Source organism: Engystomops pustulosus, chromosome 3 (assembly GCF_040894005.1).
Source record: "Engystomops pustulosus chromosome 3, aEngPut4.maternal, whole genome shotgun sequence".
NCBI classification, from domain to species: Eukaryota; Metazoa; Chordata; class Amphibia; order Anura; family Leptodactylidae; genus Engystomops; species Engystomops pustulosus.
The window spans coordinates 69,820,085-69,840,912 of NC_092413.1; the positions used below are offsets into that span (position 1 = coordinate 69,820,085).

The window sequence follows — 20,828 nt, forward strand, 5'->3', positions numbered from 1 at the left end:
CGCAGCGCCGATGTATGCCCACCGTACTACGGTACGGCGGGCATACATCGTGTGAATGTAGCCTTAACGTTTAGCAGTACTTTACTTGGGCGCTGCCAACTTTCAATGCCAGCTGGCGGCTCCTGTGATGTCAACGGAGGGCACTTATTGGCGTCATTAGCATATGCATATTACAGTCTGTCTTGCAGTATATTGCAGTATATCGTATGAGTGATCAGGCTACTTTAACCTTAGGGGGCCTTATATAATAGTACCGAAAAAAAATTACATTTAAAAAGCAGATATAGGAAAACTATAATAAGAAAAAGTTAAATCATTAATATGTGAGGTATCCCTGTGCCCAAAATTATGGGATTTTTAAAATATAAAAACAATTATTGATAGTAAAGAACCCTGTAACATTTTATAGTTCTGTACCCCAAACTTTGAAAAAGTTATTGGTGTCAGGATATGACAAAACTAAGATTTTTTTTAGGACGGGGGGACAAAAGATTAAAAAAAATTTTTTTAGAATTAACATATGGCTTCTGGAAAGTTGGGAGTAAAACTCGGACCTGCAAAACTGGAAAAGGGCCTAGTAATGAAAGTGTTAAAGGGGCTGTTCCAAGTATTTTTATCCCCTTGTACACAGGCAATTTCCAGCATTCTCTTATACATGAATGGGAATGCTCAAACTAACAAAATACATTGAAATGCCATCATTTACTAAAACTGATATATACCTGGAAAAGAAATATTGCTGTTTTAGCACATCATGATAAACTGCACTGAGCCTTCACAGTATCATACCTTTCCATTGCTTTAGCAGTGTAAGGTAGATGCATTTCAATGCTGTGCTCGTCTTCATCAGTCTGCAGAGACATTCGCTCAAACATCCCGGTCTTCCACAGCTCTCCATAGACTAAAAATATGTATGACAGGGTTAAAAGATTTGATTTGCACACAATGAACAAGAATAGACAGTTTAGGAAGGGAGGTTAACCAAAAAAATGATATACAGTATATATTACATTAACAACATAACCAATAGAATGAAAAATATGGTGTGCTAAAGTTAAAAGGGGTATTCCAGGAATAAGCATAATTGATATTCAAATGGATCAATAAAATATGAGCCAATATGTAATAAGTTATTTAAAAGTTTGCTCCCCTTAGCAGAAGAATGTTGTGGACATACACTACCATGAAAAATTAAAATGCTACCGGCCCTTTAATCAGTCCATTGATTTATGTCCATGTGGAGGAGACACAGGACAGAAGATGGCCGCTGGTCACATGTCCGGGCAGGTCATGTGATCAATCTGTTGTAGTCGGTTGCTTGCAGTGAGTTTGATGTCACTGAGGGGACAGGGTTCATCAAGATTAAAGATGGAGCCATCATCAAGGAGCAGAGAAGCCTCATATGTGTGCTGAGGGGTCAGTAAATGGAGGAGAAAAGTGAAGGTGTATGATGCAGGACAGGACTAGATGTGTAGGGGGAATGGACAATAGTCATGTTGGAAGGATTCAGTGCCTCATTTGTAGCACTGTATGTTGGACAGATTAATTTTTTTAAAACCTTTCTTGTAGTTGGATTTAAAGGGGTTTTCTTGGATTTTAAAAACAATTCTGCTTCCTTCCATGTACAGGTAGTACAGTTTTGTGCAGCTCCGGGATGGGGGATTTCTTTTTTATATGGTGCTGTATGTTGGAGCAGAGAGAGTTTTTACATGGAGGGCACTGGAAGGTGATGGTATATAGAGGCAACCAGCACATGGCTGGTCATACATAAGTAGGGGCAAGTATCATGGTACGCTAATAAATTATGTGATACATCCAATACGGCAAGTGTTGTGATGAGATCTGGCGTTGAAGCTGTGGAATAATCGCCAATTCTAATGCAGTGCAAGAAAGTGCAATTAAAAATGCGAATACGCCACCTCCATGCCATGTGGGTGTGGAGGGGACCCAGCAGGATGAGGCCGCTGCTGAAAGGGGTGGGCACAGGGTGTTCCCACCCATGTCTGCATTCCTCTGCAAAACCAGCAAACTTTCGTTCGCTGGTTTTTATGTAGAACTACCCCAGGTGCACCTGGCAAAGTGAGGAGTAAGCCTCTTCACGTATCCAGCGTGACGAGGGGTGGGGGTGTGTGACCGCTATCAAACGTATGATTAATCTCCCACATCATTACTATGATAATAGAGCAGGACAGTCTGTTATATCGTCAATGGGAGCTGAGCAATGCCACCGACTTTAGAAAGCCCATAAAATATTGTGAATCACAAAAGCAAATTGCTGTATTCATTTATTTATATCATTATGTGTTTTGTATCAGATGCTCATATTCCTGGAATACTCCTTTAAAGTCTGACATACCTTTCTGATCAATATGGAGGTCATAAAGAGGTGTTCTATATATATCCACAGTGGAAAGTGCACATCTAGAAAGAGCCACATGGTGGGAAGGACCAAGGATGAAAACTCTTCGCCTTTATGAAACAAGATTGGAAAAATTAATATTTAATATGGTAAAGTGTAATAAACAGGTTGAGGACAGTCAGGCAAGTTTAGATGCCAGGGACCATTGGTCCCTGAATGTCGAGGTTTTCAGTTCTTTTGTGCTCTTATTTAATGATCTATGGAACTGCTTTACATAGCAAAAAAAACATTTTTTTAAATTGTATCTTTGTAGACTAACTTGATAGGATGTATGTTCAGCAAAAAATGTGATCCAAAACTGAATTTTATTTTTTTTAAAAGTATTTATTTTTGCAGTTTTTGAATTTTTATACAAACATAATAAACAAAACCAGAAATCAAGATTGTCTGTCACATATTTCCTTCCCCCCAATACAGGATTATTATACAACAGCCATGGTAACAGTCAGGTTCTTACTGCGTTTCAAAACTACCTGAGGGATATTACATAGTAGATAACAGCAGGATACTGCAGCCAGACATCTTGATACAACACAAATAACTATTGACACGTAGACAATCAGTCACACACACACACACCAGCACGCTCAGTCTCCTTCATCATGGAGAGGAATATAAATCACATGTGATTATAAGGCAGTATGGGGAGTCGCGCACCATCTGGACCAGATGCGGTCAAACTTCTGGGGACACTTCCTGTTGGTATACAGGGACCGGTAGTGGGGAATGACACTATTAATGAGTAGTATCCATCTTTTTAATGGAGGGGGCTCCTGGTCCTTCCAGGTCATCACCACCACTTTTCGGGCGTAGTATAGGACAAACCTAAAGAAAATTTTGTCATAGTGGCCATTGACAACTTCATTTATGATGCCGAGGAGACACACAGAGGGAGATAGTAAGCGTGGGAAATCAAAGTGTAAATTAAGGAACTCCAGCACTTCGGACCAGAAGACATGGACCCTAGGGCAGGACCAGACACAATGCAGGAAGGATCCGACTTCAGCCTGACAGCGAAAGCAAAGATCATTAGGCATTGCTCCCATGCGAAATAGTCTAGCAGGGGTGAAGTATACTCTATGGAGGAATTTAGATTGGATCAGGAAGTCCCTCGCACTCACTACAGATGTGAAGTAGGACAGTTCGACCTCCCTCCAGTCATCATCTGACAGGTCAGGGATATCCTGTCTCCAGCGTTCACAGGCTCTATCAAACGGTCTGGACTTTTGCTCTTGTAGGAGAGCATAGCACTGAGTGAGTGGCTTAGGGAGGTCTGGGGTACTCATCAGAGTCTCTAGTTTGGAGAATTTCACTGTCAGGCTGAAGGAGCCGAATTGGGCTTTGAATGCGTGTCGCAGTTGCGTGTAATGGAAGCTGGCCGTATTGGGTACAGTATGTCTCTCCCTTATCTCGTTAAAGCTGAGTAACTCTGCTTCCGGGGATAAGAGCTGGCCTACAAATTTCACCCCTGCTGCCCCCCACATTGTCCAGCCTGGGAGGGAGAGGAAGTGAGAGAGCCACGGATTGAGCCACAATGGAGTCCTAGGCGAGAGGGGGGGAGAGCTGCTCGGTTCTACCAGGGATTGTGCCCTACGCCAGCACACCGCTACCGTACGTAGGGGAAGTGGGGTATCAGATGGGGACTTATACCTGTACAGCAGGTTTGTAAGGGCCTCGTAGGAACCTACCAGGGCACCAGCCAGTGCAGTAGCTGCATTACCCATGTCTATATCTATCCACCACTGGGCATATACTAGCTGGGAAGCCAGGTAATAAAGATACAGATCCGGGGCAGCCAGTCCACCCCTAGACTTGGGAGCCTGAAGCAGCGCTAGACTGAATCGCGGGGCACTACTCTGCCAGTAGAAGGACCTGAGAATGCCGTCCAAGCGTTTAAACAGACTCTTAGGAAGTAGTATAGGGCAGGCATGGAAAAGGTATAGAAATTTTGGGAGAAAAATCATTTTAAATATATTAATACGCCCGTACAAAGACAAGGGGAGAGTGGACCAGGCTTTTAGGCGCGATTCCGTTGCAGCTATCAGGGGTGTAATGTTTAACTCCGTAAATGCCTGGACCTTGCGTGACACCTGGACTCCCAGATATTTAAAGGTGGACACCACCCGGACTGGGACGGGGAGGGAGTGTACCCCTACCTCAGATAAGGGAAATAGGGCCGATTTGTCCCAGTTAACCCGAAGGCCTGAGAACCCCCCATAACGTTCTATCAGGGCCAGAAGGGATTCCAGAGAGGGGCCCACATCCCCAAGGTATACAAGTGTATCATCGGCATAGAGAGATACCTTTTCAATAATAGTACCTCTAGTTATGCCCTTAATGCCCTCAGAGTGGCGGATCGCCACAGCAAGGGGCTCAATGGCGAGTGCGAAGAGGAGGGGAGATAGTGGGCAACCCTGTCTAGTGCCCCTGGCCATAGGGAGAGTAGGTGAGATGTTAAGGTTGGTCCGCACCCTAGCCTTGGGATCGTTATACAGTAGCTTAACCAATGCTGTAAATCGAGGGCCAAAACCCATTCTAGGCAAAAGGGTCCACAAATAGGGCCACTCCACAGAATCAAACGCCTTACAATTGTCTAAGGATAATATAAACCCAGGGTCTGGAGACCGCTCTGCCTCTGCAATGTTCAGGTGTAGTCTTTGTATATTTATGTCAGTTCCCCTCCCAGGCATAAAGCCTGTCTGGTCCGGGTGAACCAATGATAGTATTACTTTGTTAAGCCTTGTTGCCAGAATTTTTGCTAGTATTTTAACATCTGAATTTAGGAGGGAAATTGGGCGGTATGAGTCAGGAAGCAGGGGATCCTTGCCAGGCTTAGGAAGAACTACAATAAGGGCCTCTCGCATGGAGTCGGGGAGGGAACCACTATCAAGCGCATCGGAGTATAGGCTGAGGAGAAGGGGGACCAGAGTCTCACAGTTATCCCTATACCACTCACCTCCCAGCCCATCAAGTCCAGGTGTCTTACCGGGGGGCAACGATTGGATGGCCAGTTCCACCTCCTCTGCCGAGAGCGGAGCATCAAGCTCCGATGACTGTGCCTGTGTGAGCCTCCAAAGTGGAAGACTGTCAAGGAATCCGGAGATCTCGACGGAAGAGGCGGACAATCTGGAGCTGTAAAGAGAAGAATAGTATTCATGAAATACCAAGTTAATGGCCCGGGGTTCTGTGATCAATGCTCCGTTACCATCAACAATAGAGGGAACGGAAGCACAGGGGCGTTCAGCCCGCGATAAATACGCAAGCAGCTTCCCGTTTTTATCTCCAAATTCAAAGATGGACGCTTCCCTGGCTAGCAGGCGTTTGCTGGTGCGCTCCTTCACTACAGCTAGATGGTTCCTCTGCGCCTGAGCCCAAGTCTTTTTATTCCCCGGAGTAGGTTTCTCTAGATAATCCTTTTCTGCAGTCACCAGTACAGCCGTCAGCCTTTCCTCCTGGGCATTCAAGGACTTCCTATGGCCAGCTACCCCCGACATGAATGCCCCCCGTACCGAGGACTTGTACGAGTCCCAGACTAGAAGGGGATCAGGATGGGTTGAGTGTACATCCCAGAACTCGCTGTGCGCTGCCCTAACAGTACTCTGGACCGCTGGGGACAGGAGCCAAGCCGGGTGCAGGCGCCATAAGCGGGAGTCGCTGGGAGGGCCTATAAGGAGACTAATGAACAAGGCGGAGTGGTCTGACGCACTGCGCGGGCAATAGGATATCTGGTCAACGTGCTGCATCATATCGGGGGAGACAAAGGCCAGATCAATCCGAGAGAAGCTCTTATGAACAGAGGAATAAAATGAATATTCTCTCTCTTGAGGGTGTTTACTACGCCAAACATCGGCGAGGTCTAGAGAGGTGAGCCACTCGTTCAGACGGACCGAGCCTGTGTCCAGACCACTTGTACGATCCAAGGAGGGATTAGGGACGGCATTGAAATCACCAATACAGAGTAACGGGCTTGGAGGCATAGCAGCCAGCTTACTGGATATTAGATGCAATACTGCTGGATCAAAGGGAGGTGGGACATAAATAGACGCAATAGTAAAGGTAAAACCCCACAAGGCACAATGTATGACTACATAACGGCCAAAGTGATCCGGTGCTACCTGTATGACCTCTATGGGAAGCGCTTTGGATATGAGTATGGATACTCCCCTGGCGTAAACAGAGTAGGAGGAATGGTAACCTCTAGCCACCCAGGCCCGCTTCAGGGAGAGGACCTTCTGACCCGTAAGGTGTGTCTCTTGGATACATACAATATGGGGGGCCTGACGCTTAATGACGTCTAACATCAGGGCCCTCTTGAATTTGGAGTTAAGTCCCCTCACATTCCAGCTCATTACCTTAAGTGAAGACATCTTAGCGGAAGGGAAAGGGGTGTGGGGAAGGAGACGTGAGCAACCAAGCATTCATCCTTTCATACCACAAAGACATAGACAGACAGACAACAGTGAGCATAACAAATATAACAGAACTAAACTAACAATCCCAAGAATACAAACCCCCTGTCTAACACCCTAACAGCAGTAGTGTAGACCTATACCCACTAACAGTCAAATAGTAGAACAGTGGTCCCTAACTCAAGACAAACCTACACCATTTGTCCCGGGACCTTCAACCCTTAATGAATAGATGATCAGGAGGTTATTAGGCAGCCATATTTAGAGAGAACCAAGAGGAAATAGGGGAGGGGGGGGGGGGAAGGAGGAAGACGCAAGGAGGTAATGGTAGGGGGAGGTAATGGTAGGGGGAGGTGGGAAGGGGGGGGGGGGGGAGGGAGGGAGAGAATGGAGTGCCATAAATGGCGCACTGGTCAAGATGACCAAGAAGAATGCGCAAATCAATCACAGGGTACATTTGTGAGGCACGTAAAGTGTAAACAAATATTAGAATACTGTAACAGTGATTTGGGACCCCTGGATAACCACTCAGGACCAAGTCCAGCACAGTCACTGCACATCAGACAAAAGGATATGTGAGTCCAGTCACTCAGGAGGTGCGGGCCTTGCAGCTGGAGCCCGTGGAGCTGCATCAGCCCAGTGAAGTGCTTCGGTTGGGCAAGTGAAGAATCGAGTCTTCTGACCATCCACTATTCGGAGCTTGGCAGGGTACATCATGGAGTATTTATACCCCTTGTCACGGAGACGGGCACGGACCTCGGTGAATTGTGCTCGCTGTTTCCTGACGGATGCAGAGAAATCAGGGTAGAAGGACACTCTGCTGTTGGCATAGAGAATTTCTCCCTTGGTACGGACAGCCCTGAGGATAGAGTCCCTGTCCCTAAAGTGCAGCAGCCGGGCCAGGAAGGGTCTTGGATTGCCCCCTGGGGGGCCAGGGCGGAATGGCACACGATGGGCCCTTTCTACTGTGAAGAACGGGGAGAAGGTATCTGCAGGCAGCATATTTTTGAGCCAATTTTCAAAAAAGGATACCGGGTCAGACCCCTCCACTTTTTCGGGGAGGCCAACCACTCTGACGTTGTTCCGTCGCAGGCGGTTTTCGAGGTCATCCGCTCTGTCGATGGAAGCAGACATTTGGCGCTGAAGCTCTCTTATCTGTGTCGGCATAGGCCTCTGGACATCCTCCACTTCAGATATTCTGCGTTCAGTTTCTGTTATTCGCTCTTTGGCTTTGTGAACATCGTGTCTTAAAAGAACAAAGTCTTGTCGCAGCTCATCCACCTTGGTAACCAGTTTGGATTGGCACCCATTAATGGCCGCCAGCACCTCTGCAAATTTGCGGTCCAGTTCAGTGGCCACGTCAGGCGGATCAGCGCCCTCCTCATAACTTACAAGCTGCGGCGGGCTCTGGGAGCCTTCAAAGAGGGAGGGAGAGGAGTTTGGGGACCCCTGAGGAGAGCAGGGCTGTGTGCGGGAGAATCTCCCCAATTTTTTTGCAGCGTTTGACTGTATCTGTGCAAGAACGGCTTGTGATGTGGAGCATTCCTGCGCATCCAGGGGTTCCAGGGACTGGAATGGAGGATCTTCATGGATGGATTCATCATCCGATGGAGGCGCAGACACCCCGGACGCCGCTTTTTGCAATTTAGCCGTCCTCCTCCGGTTACCCATGGCGTCTGGACAGAGGGGGCCAGTGATAAACAATCGAGGAGCCTAGCGTCCAGTAATTAGCAGAGATACAGTCCAAACCCACGTGGACTATTGCAGCGGCACTGCAAGGGTTAATATAAAACAAAACCCAGGAGCAGGGGGTCACTGGGAGTATGGTGGGCTGCACAGCTTGGGGTCCCCAGGTGAGAGGAGGGCAGTAGCAGGGGAATTACTTCCCTACCTTATTCCTGGCTGCAGTCCGGCAGTGACAGGGTTAACCCTGCGCGCCTAGGCCTCAGGCAGCGCAGGGGAGTCCAGTAAGATGGCGCCTCCGGCCGGATACAGGGCTGGCTGGAGCGCTGCCACGATCCCCCAGGTCAGCAGCACAGCGGGTCGGCGGCACAGCACGGGGGGGGGGGTTCCCTCCCCCGGTATTCAGCACCTCTCCGGTATACAGCCGCGATGCCGGGCGGCTATGGTCCCGCCGCCGCGCGGGACACGTGGAAGGCCGCAGGAGGTGAAGTGCTGGAGGGGACCTCACGGAGCCGGTGACCGCCGCGATACCGCCACCGGAGTATGGGGGCAAGTACCCGCGGCACCGGGGAGCAGACTGGAGGGGGTACAGGTAAGGATGGCTGCCTGGGAAGGGTGATAGGGTGCCAGGTCCCGGGAGCTCCGCGGTGCACGTCCTCCTAGGTCGGCATCAGGCCACGCCCCCCCCAAAACTGAATTTTATATCTATTTCTTAAAATACCAAAACAAATTTTTTCAAAGATCCAAGTACAAAATGCAATCAATTCTAATCTTAGAGCTTTCTAATACAAATTGAACAAATGTGCCACTTTGTATATTGTAAACAAGTAGCAGATCTGACATATCTGGTAACTTCAACTAAGCATCATATACATCAGAAAATATCCATAGCCTCAAAGGACATCTACCACCAGGATGAAGGATTGTAAACTAAGCACACCGACATACTCATGTGTGCCCCCTCTGCTTTAAGCTTGTTATTCCCCTGTTTTTAAAATAGAAAGGAGCCTCTTGATGTATTTGGCGTATGTGTGTGTGGGAGGGGGGGGGGCTATCATTATACAAATGAGCCTAAGAGCATCCAAGCTCCATTAACACTTATGGAGCCCAGAGCCCCTCAGGCTCATTTGCATCATTTTAAAAGCCTTCTTTCATACGTATAAAAAAAACAGGGCATAAGAAGTTAAAAGAAGAGCAGATCCTGCCAGAGGGGGCACGCACCAGTAGGTCACTGTTCTTGGTTTACAATCCTTGATCCTGGTGGTAGATGTCCTTTAACCCCTTACCTATTACGTCACGAGTCGGCTGTGGCTGAATGGAGAGGGCTCAGACTGTGAGCCCTCTCCATAGCTGGTAAGTCTTTGCTATTGTATATTGCAATTGTTGTTAATCTATGGTATTTTTGACTAGATACAGGTGTGCGAGAATTTTTTTAATTAATTTAAAAATTAAACAGTAAAAAATAGAAAACATTCTGAACTTGGACTTACAGCAGCAGGCATGTAAAAGCTGTAGAGCTATGAGGATTAAATAATCATTGTATGATGTTGACATCCAGTGGTTATTCTCAAGTATTACAACTATCTTAACACATTTTAATAAAATTTAGGAAAATAAATTCTGCACACAGTAAAAATTTACTTCAGTTTCTTGACAAAATATTCTATTATATACAGTGGGTACGGAAAGTATTCACACCACTTTAAATTATTCACTCTTCCACTGCAGCCATATTGCTCATTAATGTACACTATGCACCCCAACTTGACAAAAAAAAAAAAAAAAACAGAAATGTAGATAATTTTTGCTAATTTATCAAAGGATAAAAACAGGAATTTTACATGGTCATACGTATTCAGACCCTTTGGGTGCTGTCACACGTCGCGTTTACTGCATGCGTTTAAAAACGCATTGCTACAGCTGAAGGGATATTTCCCTAATTAAACTGCTGTTAACGCTTGCGTTTACAAAACGCATGCGTTAACATCGCGGTTAACGCATGCGTTAACAACCGCATGCGTTAACCGCGATGTTAACGCATGCGTTAACAATGCATTAACGCTTGCGTTTTGTAAACACAAGCGTTAACAGCTGTTTAATTAGGGAAATACCCCTTCAGCTGTAGCAATGCGTTTTTAAACGCATGCAGTAAACGCGACGTGTGACAGCACCCTTTGCTGTGAAACTCAAATTTAACTCACATGCTGCCCATTTCCTTCTGATCCTCCTTAATTGGAGTCCAGAGATGTTTAATTAAACTAATTGGACCCGATTAGGAAAAGCACACACCAGTTTATATATGATCTCACAGCTTACAGTGCATGTGAGAGCACATGAGAATCATGAGGTCTAAGGAACTGCCCAGGGAGCTTGCAGAATTGTGGCAAGACACAGATCTTGCCAGGGTAACAAGAGGTTACAACAGGTTTCTGCAGCAATCAAGGTTCCTAAGAGCACAGTGGCCTCTGTGATCCTTAAATAGAAGTAGTATGAGACGACCACAACTCCTCCTCGACCTGTCCATCCAGCCAAACTAAGCAATTGTGGGAGAAGAGCCTTGGTGAAAGAGAGGTAAAGAACCCCAAGTTCACTGTGGCTGAGCTCCAGAGATGCAGCAGGGAGATAAGAAAAGTTCCACAAGGTCAACTATCACCACAGCCCTCCACCAGTTGGGGGTTTATAGGGGAAACCTCATTACAATGTACAAATACCTGAACGGACAGTACAAGGATCTCTCCAAAGATCTTTTTATACCTAGGCCTGTGACCAGGACAAGGGGGCATCCTCTACGCCTAGAGGAGAGGCGATTTTACCATCAACATAGACAAAGGTTCTTTACTGTAAGAGCAGTGAGACTATGGAACTCTCTGCCGCAGGAGGTTGTTATGGCGGATTCTATGTACATGTTCAAGAGAGGCCTGGATGCCTTTCTGGAGAGAAAAAATATCACGGGTTATGGGGATAAAACATTTATTTAATTCTTAAAGGTTGGACTTGATGGACTTGCGTCTTTTTCCAGCCTTATATATACTATGATAGCAGAGTGTGCTGAAGGAAGCCTCTCCTTAGTGCAAGACATATGAAAGCTGCATACACTTTGTAAAAAACAAATGAAGGACTCCCAGACTATGAAGAATAAGATTCTCTGATCTGATGAGTGGAAGATTGAACTTTGGTGTTAAAAGTGAGAAAAGCAGACACTGCTCATCACCTGCCAAATACAATATCAACAGTGACACATGGTGGTGGCAGCATCATGCTATGGGGGTGTTTTTCAGCTGCAGGCATAGGAGGACTGGTCGCAACTGAAGGAAAGATAAATGTGGCCAAGTCCAGAGATATCCTGGATGAAAACCTCTTCCAGAGTACTCTTGACCTCAGGCTGGGCCAAAGATTCACCTTCCAACAAGACAATGACCCTAAGCACACAGCTAAAATAACAAAGTGAAAAACTTGTTGCATTATATCCAAGAAGACTCATGGCTGTACCAGCTCATAAGGTGCTTCTACTCAATACTGAGCAAAGAGTCTGAATACTTTTGACCATGTGGTACGTCAGTTTTTCTTGTTTAATAAATTATCAAGATTTCTGTTTTTTGGGGACCAGAGTGAACATTAATGAGCAAAAAAATTTTTAATCTTACCTATTGACTGCAATGAAACAAAGAGTAAAACATTTAAAATGGGTCTGAATACTTTCTGTACTTGTTATTATATGTGATCTATAGAGGATTTTTTAAAATACAGGCGGCCCCCTACTTAAGGACACCCGACTTACAGACAACCCATAGTTACAGACAGACCCCTCTGACCTCTGGTGAAGCTTTCTGAATGCTTTACTATAATCCTAGATTGCAATAATCAGCTGTAAGGTGTCTGTAATAAAGCTTTATTGATAATCCTTGGTCCCATTACAGCAAAAAATGTTTTAACTCCATTTGTCACTGGGGCAAAGATTTTTTTTGTCTGGCTCTACAATTATAAAATATACAGTTTCGACTTACATACAAATTCAATTTAAGAACAAACCTCCGGACCCTATCTTGTACGTAACCCGGGGACTTCCTGTAGCAGTAAACGTTCACCCAGAGCTTAATGCAAATGTAAAACAAAAGTTGTTAAAAAAAAAAAATTCTAGCGTGCGGGCCAGTCTGCTATAACATCTGAAACATCAAATTCTTAACTTCGCTGATGCCAGCGTGCACTAGGATTAGGAGCAGTCAGGCTAATTTCATTTGCGTGTCATTCAGAGCCGCCAAGCGAAAGCACGGCAGGTTATTTGGTCCTTAGAGGGTATATTGACCCCAAGGCACTAAACAAAGGAGGAGCAGTGAAAATAGATCCAGGGAAAGGTTGCTTGGCTAAGACGACAAGTGCCCAAGCGGTGACCACTTCATACGGAAAGGCTTTGTGTCAGGCCTTCGTGTCTATAAGTGAAAAATTCTGCTTGCAGAAAAAAACAACACAGCACCTATCGTTGATTTCAGGGGAGAAGGATTTTGCCAGATTGAAAACTTGACCCTTTGAATAGAGATTTTGAACTCCATAAATATGTACTAACCCCATCCAGGGGGATCCAAGTCCAGATGCCTTATAAATCAGATTATCCACCTGATGCCATTAAATTGGTAATTCCCATCTCATATTTATGGCAGAAACAAACAATAGAAGCAGGTCATCTCAGCAGAGGAGCTTGCATTTACTGCACATTTATGGCATTTGTCATGGATATATCACACATATGGAAGATAGTTGTAACCCCTTAAAGTGATGGAAAAACAGCAGCATTCTCTACTGTGACTTGACAGGACACTTTATATACAGAGCAGAATAAATTGCATGCCACTTACGTTACTGAAGGGTCTACTTGTTTGTATGCATGAGCAGCACAGGATCCACAGTAGGTGTATCCAGCATGACTAGAAAAGGCAGTTAATATCAGATTAATATCTTTGCATTGGTTGTACAACGGCTCAATAATATCTTAGCCGAGATCCATTATTTTAAAAACCTAATGACCAGTGTGTAGCCTGAAGCGCCCCCCCCCCCCTGCATTGTGTACCCTGCAGCGTCCCTCCCCCACCCCTGCAGTGTGTAGCCTGTCGAAATAAAAGCTTAGAAAGTGTAAAGAAGAGCAGATAAACCCTTGCCGCCTATGGAATTTTTCCATTTTACAATTCTGTAACTTTTTAAATTTTCCATGTACAGAGCTTATGTTACGTTGCCTGGTGTGATGGATTATTTCTATGTAAAAAATGTCTATTTATATTTTATGCTGTGTACTGAGAATCTGCAAAAAATTCCAATGGTAGTAAGATTGAAAAAAGAAAAACAATAAAACAAAGCATTTGTGCAATTTTCTACTTTGTAATTTTGTCGGTGCAATCATGGGGATACCAAATTAAAAAAAAAAATCAAATTTTTCTTTTTTTGAACAAGGATAAGTTTAACCTTATCCTGAGCTGACATTTTTATTTCTACCATTTTTGGGACTGCATAACCTTTCGATCACTTTTTAATTTAATTGTTACGCGTTTTGAAATGGTAAAAAAGTGTAGATTTGGGTGCTATTTTCCATTAAGGGTTCACTGATGGGAATAACAGTTTTGTCATTTAATTGTGTTATTTGTTTATCATAATACAAACATATGGCTATGAGGCATCTATGCATGCTACAGATGTTCATCTATTACATTTAGGAAGTGCAACAAAAATTATTTTCTGTTTGGGCCACATTTTTTTGCCATCGAAGCAATTTTGAATGGAGTTTTACAAAATTTTACACTTTGAATCAAAATTGCATGAAGGTGCCTATGTCTATAAATTCCTCAATGCACTTTTGAAAATGGGACAAGTGTCTTCAAAAAAATATATGTTTTTTGGGGGTTTAGTATAATTCTTTATGCTACAATTTCAGTACATCAAAATTGTAAAAATTCCCAATAGAACAAAACATTTTCAGAAACGACCGGCAGGGAAAGGGTTAAAGTATATTACAAAGTTTGCATTAACTGCACTATTAATTTGTAACATTTTGTCTAAAGTTTAGTTACGCTTCCGTTGCCAGTTGTCATACAAGTTAGTGCTAAAACCCTATGGAGGAGCACTGGCGTATTATGAAACTCCGACCGTCCGTTATATCAAGAGTCTCCTGCCTCTAGATCTATCTGCTGGCCCGGGCTGCACAGTGTATATTTGTATGCCAGGTCCTACCTAGCGTAGAATTGTGCACAGCATCCGAACTTGCAGTTGGGGTGCGGGACAGGAAAGTCCTGCATTGGCCCACACGCTGCCAGCTGCACCCTTCTTCACAATCCCCCAAATAATTGGAAATGCTGGCAGTTCGATAGCAATTGTGGTTATTTCAAGGCTTCTTCCATATGAGGCTGCAGGATTGTGTGACTATTGTCTAGAAAGAATGCCTTCATTCTATTGTCAGGACATATCACTATAATAGAGCCACTTTAAATAGGCCCCTTATTTTCCTCCCCAAACAACAGCATGATGATAGTGATACTTACGGTGCAATAATGGCTCTAGCCGGTCTTTTAGAAGTCTGTGCTTGGGACAGCCAACCTTCCAACTGGGCGCCTAGCTGAGGTCCTAAAATTAAAACATACACCACCATTAAGAATTAAAATTAAAAGGCTAGAAGAGAATTATTTCACAAGGCATTACGTTATGTATGCCAGTGTCTGTGCAAGTAAAATGCTAAGAGTTCTGTCCCAAAAAAAAAAAATTCTTAGTTTCGCCAATTCTGGAGTTGAGTGAGGTGACAATTTTTGCAGGAGGAGCTGACGATTTCTTTGCTACCATTTTGGGGACTGCATGGCCTTTTGGTCACTTATTTAAAAATCTTTTACATGTTGCAAAATGAAATTTCAGACATTTGGTGCCATTTCCGTTACGGGATTAAACGCCGTTTAATGATTTTTACAGTTTATTTTTAGATCAGTTCTATGGATGAGATTTTAAAGGAAACCTACCACTTGAAGTGGCAGGTTTCAGATGGAAATACCGAGCACCAGCTCAGGGTGAGCTGGTGCCAGAGCTTATTTTTGTTAGTGTTTTAAACCGCGGTATCGCGGTTTAAAACACTTTTTAAACTTTATAGCCGGCGCAGGGAGGTACGCGTTCGGCGCTTACCATGCGCGCGGCTCTCCTTCACTTCCTATGTAGCCACGCGCACAGTTGCGCGCATGGTAAGCGCCGAGCGCGTACCTCCCTGCCCCTGCTATAAAGTTTAAAAAGTGTTTTAAAGTGTTTTCCGCGATACCGCAGTTTAAAACACTAACAAAAATAAGCTCCGGCACCAGCTCACCCTGAGCTGGTGCTCGGTATTTCCATCTGAAACCTGCCACTTCAAGTGGTAGGTTTCCTTTAATTTTTAGGGTTTTTTAAACTATTTTTTAGACCCCCTACGGTACTTTAACTCAGGGTTGATACTACCATATACCGATATTTTACAGTATGGCAGTATATGGAGATTTTACACATGATCTATGACACTGGCACATTGTAACAGATCTTTATAAACCATATAGCCTTTCAACTGCCACCGGCGAATCAAAGGCTTACACTCGTTATCGGTGCTAGCACCTATTGTGCATGTTACCGTTGGACGTTCTCTCCATTATGCAGCAAATACCCTCACTGAATAACAAGGGCTCAGCGTGTGAGCCCTCTCCATACACCCGCAGTCAACATGTGATGTACAGATATTCCACATGTCGGTAAGAGATTAAAGAGAACCTGTCACCTGGAACCCCCCCCCCCCCCACAAACCACACACAGTGCATTTTAGATGTCTATGTTTCACTGATACCTTCTTCCATAGGATTAGAGGCGCCATTCTTCTAAAAGACTTTTCTTCATTCCCTCTGTTACTAAAGATCCAGTCATGGAATCAGGGGCGCTGCTTACCCGCCCCCCCTCAGGAAAAATGGCATGGAGAGAGAAACTGTCTGTATGTGACTCGCTTAAAAAAACGTGTGGGGGAAGACTGAATGAGGGAGCCAATTTCTCTTCAGCGGATCACACAGCCTACATCTCTCTCAACCGCCTCCCTCAGGAATTCACTTCAGCGAGTCACGCAGCCAATGTCTCTCATCGTTCCTGAGGTATCAGCGTCAGTAAGAAGATTTTTGCACACATTAAAACTTGTATGGCAGTATGGGTGAGTTGTATTTCATTTGAGCCTAAGAAGTCTCTTAATTGTGCCTTCTTCACCCCTATTTTTAAGTTAAAGAAAACATCTGTCTCAGAAAGATACATTATGAACAATGGAAAAGACACAAACCAGAAACCTCTTATGACTTTGTGCAAGTAGCCCCAAAAAGGTGCAAAATAAATAAATTTATAAATAAATTTTAAAAATGAGCAAAAAAGAAAAAAAAAAGTCAAAATAAAGATACATGTCCCCCTGCGTGTGGTTCATGGGGGGAGTGAAGCAGGGGACTTCCCTTTGTATAATACCCAAATAACATGGGTGTTGGTTGCCAGCTATATGATGGTTGACTGTATTGGTGGTGTGTTTTCCACACTGAAGTGTTTGTTTTCTTTAGCGTTAAATCTATTTATTTTGCCTTGCTTTTTAACTAAGCTTAGCGCAGAGATGGTCTAGTTTTCAAATTTTATATTCCAATCCTGGAATAAAATAAAATAAATGAGAGGGTGGTCTCTGACTGCACACCCACACTAAGAGCGTGTTTTCTTCTGATGGCACGTAGGAGTTCTTAGGCTGCAGAACAAGATACCGCAAAACATCTGTTATATTGGGTTTTCTATACTTTTTATGGCTACAAAATGAAATGGAATCTGAAAATTAAAAGGTCATACATAGAGAGAGAAAATCGGTCCAGTTGCCGAGACTATCTGTGCATATTATGTGGGGATCTTTCCTCCTGGAAAACAAAACTAACAGATCACTAAACTATAATCACTTTTCACACAAAAAAATAGTGCTCTGAATATGCTGCAATTCTAGCTCAGTTTTCCAATATACAAAATACAAATTCGGGGGTCAGATAAACTTGAAATTTGATGGATTAACCTGCAGTGCACGTGGATGTCAGACGCACCCAAGCCATCTAGGTTTTATATGGATTGACTTTCAGATGTCCAGGGGAAGTTAAGAGTAGACGATACCTTAAAGAAAACCCACCTGAACTAACTGCTATGCTATGTAGTCATATGGCCACACATACCACCCCATACATATATTTTTATTGTCCAGCTGCTGATTCTGTGCCAGAGAGGTAACTTTAGAAATATGCAAATGAGGCTGAAGTGCTTCCCTTCTACAATGCCACCACCTTCTCTCATCTCCCCCCTTTAGCAACCTCACTCCAGCAATATCTTGCAAAATTTGCAGGTGTCATGAATCCACCTGTGCAGGGGGGGGGGGGGGCCTTATATGCATGTGAATAATCTTACTTTGGACTGAGCTGCACCTGAAGGAGGAAAGATAAAAGGTGCTGGAAGTGCAGCAGGGGGTATTGCCATTCTTGTGGAGACGAAGCCTTTAGGTGCTTTGCTGACACTCCTCGATGCAATTCAGCCTCATGTGCATCTAAAGTTAACTTGAATAAAAACATGCATGGGTGGCGTGCATAAGTATTACCCTACATTATACAGCAGTTAGTACACTTCAAATAAAGCTGCAGGGATAAAACTTGTATATATTTTATTTGAATTTTTTTTTTTTGGCTGTATAAATGGCTTCAATAAAGTAGATTGTTGGCATAATGCACTTCAGTGCTCCTTAAAAATGCATTTTACTCAATTCCCTTAAAACTCTGTATTTATTAAAGAAACCTATGAACCTTCATAATAAGAAAACATTTATGTATAATTCTAGGACCTTGTGCTTCATACATTTAGAGCATGGTGTACAATTATATATGTCTAGGTGAGACATATATACCTAGAAAGGCAACATAAACCTCACATGTTAAGGCAGCTGCAGGTTAAAAAAGGCCCTTTAAACCAAGTGTAAAAAAAAACCTCTTCACATGCGCTTTTTTTCTGCTTGTGTGGAGATCACTGTAACACATTCTTGTTGTGAAGGAGGTCATAATTCTCTTCCTTTTGGGGGAGGGGAGTTGCATTTTTTTTTTTGGTCAAACCTTAACCGTGGTCTATGCTAACAAAGCACAGAAAAACAGGCAGGGTCCTGTCACACTGCTACAGAGCAATGTTTAATACAAAATAGTCCCCTGGCTCCATGTCTGCATTGTTTAGCTAAACAGGAGAAAAAAACAGCACACTAGCCAGGGCTTTTGTTGTGGAGCTTAAGCCTGTCCCTTTTAGGTTTAAAGGGGCAGTGCAATGCTTAGTACACACAGTATATGTATAAAATCCATTCCAGGTGGGAGGCTGTAAGGAGCATTTATCTGACAGCAAGTGTATAGCTGGCTTTATATGATTTAGGCTTACCACTCCCCTGCACCTTTATTTATTCGGACAACCTTCAATCCCGTTTTAGTTGTTCCAGACTGCCAAAGGTTTTCCATACAATTTTCTTTTACATTTTTTATTTCTTACAGCCTATGCCTAACACACCAGTGTATGTGAAAGACAGACAGTGTATGTGCAAATTACATAAAAATGTAATTTCTATAACCGAATATTCGAATGACATTAAAGTACCCCAAGGATTCTCACCATAAATGTGTGATCCTCAGCCATCTGCAAATAAATCTTTACTGAGAAGATGAGGCCTAGTGTATACCCCAACCACATTGACTAGTATAGCAGAGAGGGCCTGTATTATTATACATTGCATGTATGCTTCAGCATATACCACCTTCTCCCCTTCTCATAACCAGAAGGTGCCATGATTCTTTTTGCCTGTCTTAGATGTGAACTTTGCAGGGGATCACCTTATTATCTATACTGGGGCTGTACAAAAAAGTGTAGGGACAAGTTACGTGGGCTTATCCTTTATTTTCATACAATAACCAACTCTCTGCCACATGGCTCATTAATATGATACCAAGCAATGATTGTGAACATACGGCAGAGGATTTACCCCCGGAATGGGGAACTATTGAGCTCCTTATGGAGAGAACCTACGGGGGTATAGCTGATCAATATGGTGTATTACTGGCGCAGTATTCCTGATGATGTCACTACTGATGACATCACATTACTGGCCCAGTATTCCTGATGATGTCACTACGATGTATTACTGGCCCAGTATTCCTGATGATGTCACTACGATGTATTACTGGCCCAGTATTCCTGATGATGTCACTACGATGTATTACTGGCCCAGTATTCCTGATGATGTCACTACTGATGACATCACATTACTGGCCCAGTATTCCTGATGATGTCACTACGATGTATTACTGGCCCAGTATTCCTGATGATGTCACTACTGATGACATCACATTACTGGCCCAGTATTCCTGATGATGTCACTACGATGTATTACTGGCCCAGTATTCCTGATAATGTCACTACTGATGACATCACATTACTGGCCAAGTATTCCTGATGATGTCACTGGTGATGACATCACATTACTGGCCCAATATTCCTGATGATGTCATTGGTGATGACATCATATACTGCCCCAGTATTCCTGATGATGTCATTGGTGATGACATCACATTACTGCCCCAGTATTCCTGATGATGTCACTGGTGATGCCACAACCTGGAGGACACAGTAACCCTCATGTGGCTTTTCCATGCTGATTGCTATGTGTTTATCATAAGATCACACATTCCCCTCAATATTTAATTGCACTGAGTGTCCAGCTCCCCAACTTCCCAGCACAACAATAAGTGACTCCACCCCCGCCCCTTCCCTCACTCCCAGGCCCGTACCTGAGGCAGTGTACCAGCTCCCTGCATGGCTCGCCTCTCTGCACAGCGCTCGGTTGGACATCTTGGTGCTGGAGCCGCCTATGATGTGTGCCCGGGGTGCGCGGAGGATAAGATCGCTCTCTAGCCGCTGTGTACACACCCTGTGCTCTGCCTGGCTATAGATCCCTGGATGTCTGTTTGTGAGGGCTGGATGAATGGTGCAGCCACTAAGAGGAGGAGGAGGCGGACGGAGCAGAGAACTGACACTCCTCCAACAAAGAGCGAGCTGTGCGGGGACACCAGGAATACCGTGACTGAAATATACACAGATGGCGGCTCGCCAGCTCTGCCCAGGCCCAGCACACAGCAGCAGCACCGGCCTCGCCTTCCAGCCGCACTCAGCAGTTCGGGGTCAGCTGCTGGCAGACATGTCCCGTGTCATACTGTGTGCTTTTACTTAGGAAAAGTTCAGAGAGTGCAGACTGGTGTGGGGACAATAGG

The 20,828-nt window shown here is 44.3% G+C and overlaps 1 protein-coding gene across 1 annotated transcript in view; it reads right to left on the reverse strand.

Moving 5' to 3' along the window:
• MEMO1 (mediator of cell motility 1) overlaps positions 1 to 20,737 on the reverse strand; it is a 45,941-nt gene extending 25,204 nt beyond the window's left edge. Inside the window, exons 1-5 of the mRNA XM_072140998.1 lie at positions 20,349 to 20,737; positions 15,033 to 15,114; positions 13,362 to 13,430; positions 2,357 to 2,469; positions 790 to 901 (exon numbers count right to left, since the gene is read on the reverse strand). Of these exons, the coding sequence (XP_071997099.1) occupies positions 790 to 901; positions 2,357 to 2,469; positions 13,362 to 13,430; positions 15,033 to 15,114; positions 20,349 to 20,409 (437 nt within the window). The 5' untranslated portion in view covers positions 20,410 to 20,737. The remainder of the gene's footprint in view (positions 1 to 789; positions 902 to 2,356; positions 2,470 to 13,361; positions 13,431 to 15,032; positions 15,115 to 20,348) is intronic.
• Positions 20,738 to 20,828: the final 91 nt, after the last annotated feature.